General features: G+C 66.1%; 1 protein-coding gene across 1 annotated transcript in view; it reads left to right on the plus strand.

Annotated features, from left to right (window-relative positions):
- The window catches only part of ZFPM1 (zinc finger protein, FOG family member 1), a 46394-nt gene extending 42878 nt beyond the window's left edge, over window positions 1-3516 (plus strand). The window contains exons 11-14 of the mRNA XM_024735737.1: window positions 26-97; window positions 402-596; window positions 2019-2258; window positions 3027-3516. Coding sequence (XP_024591505.1) covers window positions 26-97; window positions 402-596; window positions 2019-2258; window positions 3027-3516 — 997 coding nt within the window. The remainder of the gene's footprint in view (window positions 1-25; window positions 98-401; window positions 597-2018; window positions 2259-3026) is intronic.
- The last annotated feature ends 2147 nt before the right edge of the window (window positions 3517-5663 follow it).

Below are 5663 nucleotides of genomic sequence, written 5' to 3' on the forward strand. Positions count from 1 at the left end.
GGTACTGTCGCCTGTGCAACATCAGGTTCAGCAGCCTGTCCACCTTCATCGCCCACAAGAAGTATTACTGCTCCTCGCATGCGGCCGAGCACGTGAAGTGAGCGCCCGGCGCTGCTGCCCTGCAGGGGGACCCGGGACGCTCCGGGCACAGACCTCGTCAGAGAGGCTGCAGCGGGCAGCGCCCGCCTGGACCTTGGCACTTAATAAAGAAGTTCAGTTTGCTGAGCACCGTGGTGGAGCAGTCTGGTTCTCTGAGCAGGGGGCGCCCTGCGGGGAGGGCACGGGCAGGGCCAGCAGCACCTGTAAGGACACGCAGGACACTGCAGGCCGGAGTCCCACAGTGGCCCTAAGAGCTGGATCTCGCCCCGCACCCGGGGCTGATGCGCTGGGCCCCCTTCTAGGTCCACTGCTGCCCTCCAGGATCCAGCCAGAAGCTCTGGTTTGGCCACCAGACACCAAAGGGAGGCGCTTAATCCTGGCCAGGGGACCGCTCTTCCACCTGCTCAGTCACAGGCCACCCAGGAATCCAGGGAGGGGAGCATGGTGGGGAGGATGAAAGGCCTGCAGTTGCCGAGGCTGATGCGGGAGAAGGGAGAGTGAGCCGCTGACAGGCACTGGGGCCCACAGCGAGCGACCCCCGGGACCTGGGGGCTGCGGTGGGCACGAGGCTGGGGCCACACCACCCCCGGTCTGCCCTGCTGCTGCTGCTGACCATGACCTGGGCCAAACCCAAGCAGGAGGAGTCCAACTGTGGTCTTGGCACTTGGCAGCTGGGGGGCTGTGGGCACCCTCCAGCCTGGTGTCCCTGTTTGCAGTACAGGATGTCTCTTCCGATATACCAGGCCGCCTACTGCAGATGAAAGGGAAACCTGACCTCTCACCTTTCTCTGCCTCCGAACATCAGAAGTGCTTCCTGCCACGCACCCAGACTCACTCTCCTGCTCGATCGAGGCAGGTTTCCTCCCGCCCAGCCCTCAGGGGTGACAGGCTAAGGAGCTTGTGTTGGGACAGGAACAGTCCCCACACCGTGCCCACAGGTACGTGGGACACGGCCCCCTCCCGCTTGCCCCCAGCTGGCCCTGAGTACCAGGGTGTGACCAGGGCTGCTGGACAGTCGGGGGCCCCAGGAGCCAAGCTGCTTTCCTGGTAAATGCCCCGCCTTGTGAAGACCTTCCTGGCTCTGCCCTCCTGGACTGGGGCAGGGAGGCTCCCAGACCCCTCAGCTCTGCTCACTGTTGCAGACTCTCACCCGGAGAGTCTGAGGCTCCGCCTCTGAGTCCCACCACCAAATGCGGCAGATGTCATTCGCCCTAAGGCAGGGGGAACGTCCCTGTGTGCTGATAAGCACAGATGCTCAAAGGGGAAGGATGGGGGAGGCAGGGGAAGCATCTGTGCTCACTCCCACCCTTGCACCACGTGAGTGGAGGACAGCGCCACACAGAAAAGGGCCTCGGTGTCCACGCCCACCCGACCCCTGACCCCCACCCCGGGCCTGAACTGCTGGCCAGGCCAAGCCTCGTGCCAGGGAGGTTCTGGGCCCTGCAGCTGGGTCCTGGGTCACATGCCCCCTGCTCTCCCCCCAACCCCGGTGCATGGCCAGCACCCTGCGGCCCTTGCCCCACTCAAGGTCCCCAGTGCTAGGCTCTCCACCCACGGCCCGGAGCCCGCCTTCACCCTCCTCAGACCCCCATTTCCCACACGCTGCCTCCTCTCATGCCACCCGATGTTCTCCCCAAGAACCTGCCACCACCGTCCCAGCTGCAGCCCAGGGACAGCGCCTGGCCTCCTTCCCACCTCTCTGGGAGCCCTGATGCTCCCAGACCAGCTCCCCGCCCCCATCCCCGAAGCTCACTCCACTTACGGTCCTGGGCGGGCACGCGGGTTCCCGGGCCCCTATGTCTCTCTAGCCCAGCCACGCCCCCCGCCCAGACCAGTGCACCCACTACATGTCCCTCAAGGGCCCTGACACGTCCAAGACTGAGCTCTCGCTGCTGCGTCTTCTCCCCACACCTGCGCAGATGTGGCCATCAACCCTCTGCCCCCGGAGCTGGTGACGGCAGCACCCTCACCTCACACCTCAGTGTCACAGCGGCTGTGACCGCGGAACCCGCCTCTGCCCGTCCTGGCCCCCAGGTCCACAAGTTCGCCTCGCTTCTCTCTCAGGCCGGTTCCAAACCTCGGCGCATCTCACTGCCTCCGGGGACGGCCGCCCCCGATGGACTGCACTGTCCCCCGCCAACGCGACTCTCCACCGCCAGGTCGGGTGGTTGGGAGAGCAGGTGGCGTCACGTGCCTCAAGCCTTCAGCGGCTCCTGTTGCACAGAGGTGGCCGCCAGGCCCTGGCCGCTCCCCGCAAGGGGCTGCCCTCGTCACGCGGCTTAGAGGCCTTCCCTGACCCTCCGCCTAACAGCCTGCTCATTTCCCCAGCACAGTGCTCACTCTCGGAGTCACCTGGTTTGATTTCCTTACCCCCTTCTCCCTGCCCCACGGCTCTCGCCGGCCTTGACCGCTGCCTCCAGGGCACCGGGCCCACGGCCGGGCCGGGGCACGTGGTCAGTCCAGCCCCCCACCACGCCCCAGTCGTCACAGCCCTCTGCAAAGCCAGCCCCGCCTGCCCACCTCCTGGGTTCCCTCCTCCATCCCATTCTCTGCTGGGCACCTGCCTTCGGCCGCCCCCCAGCGCTGTGCCAACTGCACCTCCTCAAGCCAGCTCTTATCAGGTGACACTACACACAGCTTGCACAGCACTCGGTCCACATTCAAGGCCACCGTCCAACCCCAACTCCTCCTAATTGGGCCGCCCCCCCCCCCCGAGTCCTGTGTGCAAACCTCATCCAGGTCTCCGCAGCCCCGCTCACCCTGTGCCGTGTGCTGCCCGTCCACCCCTGGGGAAACCCTGGCACTAGGAATCACAGCAGGTAGACGTTCCTGGCACCAGGGGTCAGCAGTGACTCGTTTACATGGGCCAGCAGGCCAGGTGCCAAGACCTCTCGGCCGGCCAGGGCACCCGCCCTCTGTCTCCTGAGGACCCAGAAAGAAGGGTGGAAGGCGGAGGCGGGTACCAGATGCAAAGGGAACAGGGAGAACGTGGAGGAGGGCGGCGTGCAGCCCGAGGACCTGCATAGTCTGGAGCCGCGTGGTCTCCACCGAAGGCACAACAGAGATGACCGGCGAGCAAGGGAGGAGCCCCGAGGGCAGGGCCCTGGGTGCGGGGGCGCACGGGAGAAGGCGGCGGGCCCAGGCAGAGTCCCGGCAGGCATCAGGCGGGTCATACAGCTGCCCGTGCAGCAGCCCTGGAGGTACAGCCTCTACCCTCCTCCCCCATCACCGTCCTCACAGGAGGACGTGGGCTCCGGGAGGGGGCGCGACCGGACATCAATCAAGCCGGTGCTGGGAGCACCACCGCTGAACGCACACACGGCTGCCGTGGCCACCTCCCTTCTGAGGCTCCGGCCCAGCCTTGCTCGCAGACCTGCCCTCGCCTGCCTCTCACGGGTAGCAGCTCCGAGCAGCTGAGCCCAGGCCCCCCACTGCACGGCCAAGGCCGGCCTCGGCGCCTCCGTGTGGGGACAGCCGCAGGGGACGACTTAGGAGAGCGGTTCCCTGGGACATGGTTGGTCCCCGTTCCCAAGAGCACTCTTCTCCGGGGCAGCCACGTCGCATCACCCGAGCCCCAGTGGAGAATACACATTCCAGGGGCCCCGGACGGGCTGAACAGGCCAGGGCCTGGGAATCGGCCTTGATCAGGTCCCAGCAGATTCTTCTCTGGCCAGTTTGAGAAACACCTGCAGGGCAGGTGGTCAGACACTGTTCCTGCCTTTATGGTCAGCCCAACAGGCGCAGGACGGCCCTGCCGAGGGGCCTCTGTCAGCGAGGAGGGGGCTGGGCCCAGACCTCAGCCCTTCAGAACCGCACGTGCCGACACTCCGTCCCGATACCATTCTGCCTTCACTGATCACCAGACGATCCTCGGAAGCCCCGGCCCCGCTGCTCAGCAGAGCCGCCGGGGGCGGCAGCCATGCCCAGACTGCGGAGGTACCCTGGGCAGAGTCCGAAGGGCACGCGGCTGGGAGAGCGGGCTGGGACTCCGAGGGGTCCGGCCGCGTTACTTAACTAGGGGCTCGCGGGTGGGAACCGCCCCCAGCCGCCGTCCCAGAGGGAAGTGCCAGGCAGCACCCCGAGGAAAGGAGGGGACCCCGTCCCTGACGCTGTGCTTGCGGGCGGCGCAGCCCCGAGTCCTGACCGGTGTGATGGGGCACCCTCACTCCGGGAGCACGACCAGGCCCGAGGCTCCTTTGTTGCCACACGGCTGCCACCGTCACGCTCGCCCCTGATCCCCACCCCCACCCCAGAGCATGGCAGCACGAGAACTAATGCCCCGATGGAACCAGCCTGAGCACCGGCTCCCTGTGCACCTAACATGCCCAGGGGGCGAGCAAGCCCCTCCCTACGTGCCAACGGCCGCACCCTGTGCTCAGGGGCTGGGCGCTGGGGGCTGGAATCCTGCCACCGCTGTGCTGCTGCGGCCGACCCGTCCCAGGGAAGCCGACCAGGGCACCTGCAGAGGGAAGCGGCCACCGGGACGTCCACATGACACTGTGAGGTCGCATCAGTGGGCGACAACAGATAATTCAAAACAGAAGCTTGAGATTCAGACATGTCTGGAGATTCAAAATAGTATAGGACTTTGCACGGCAAGAGAGGACAAGGGCTGACTGGGTGTCACGAGTCTAACACCAGCTCCGAGTTACTACTCACCGCCCCTGAGACAGGGCCACTAGCCAGTATTTCCAAGAACCCCAAAATGCATAGGCTTTAAAAGACCCCCAGGGTCTGAGGACCAAATTCTTGAGGGACACACGTGTGACCTGACCCCCGCCCCTACCCAGGAGGGGCCACCCGGGACCCACGCCACTAACTCAGTGGGCATCAAAGCAAAGGCTGCTGCCAGGGAGGATCCCGACACCACGAGGCGGCTCGAAGGACAAGGAGACGACGCCCACAGCCCCGCCCCGCTCGGTTGGGAGAGGCCCTGCCCCTGCACACGAGGGAGCCCAGCCACCTCTGCCACGGGGGTCGCCACTCGGACGCAAGAAAGCCGGGGGCGGGGTACGCTGCATGAAGCCCGACTCCCCACACCCCGGGCTGGTGGGTCTGTAACGTCTCTGAACGTGTCAGCCCCGATGGCTTGATCCCATCCACAGTGTGAAGAGGCCCCAGCGGACCCCGAATCCAGAAGATCCCCAGCAGCCCCTTCTTGACTCCCAGGTGCAACTCTTAGAATTCTGTCGTTAACAGCCCTCTGATCAGGCCCACGGCAAGAAACGCAGCCGACAACGCCAACCTCTCCACGGAAGCTGAAGAACGAAGCCTGCTCCCCACGCGTCCCGCCTCCGCCTGGGCGTGCGCGGCCACGCCCTGCTCCGCTCCGCGTGCGGACCTGCCGAGGGGACTCAAGCTGCTCCTCCCCGCCCGCAGTGAGGCCCCGCCCCACCAGGGCCAGGCGGAACACGTAGTGTGGGGCGGGGAGGCGGAGGGCAGAGAGGGAGAGCACAGCTGGCCGGCGCTTGAGACCGAAAGCACACCTGCTGCCCCCGGCCCCTGGCCACAGTCAGGTGTTTTCTGAGGCTGTGACTCGACGCTGGGTGGGAGCAGAGCTTCTA

The sequence above is a fragment of the Neophocaena asiaeorientalis genome, unplaced genomic scaffold, assembly GCF_003031525.2.
Source record: "Neophocaena asiaeorientalis asiaeorientalis breed wild unplaced genomic scaffold, Neophocaena_asiaeorientalis_V1.1 scaffold40, whole genome shotgun sequence".
In the NCBI taxonomy this organism is placed as follows: domain Eukaryota; kingdom Metazoa; phylum Chordata; class Mammalia; order Artiodactyla; family Phocoenidae; genus Neophocaena; species Neophocaena asiaeorientalis.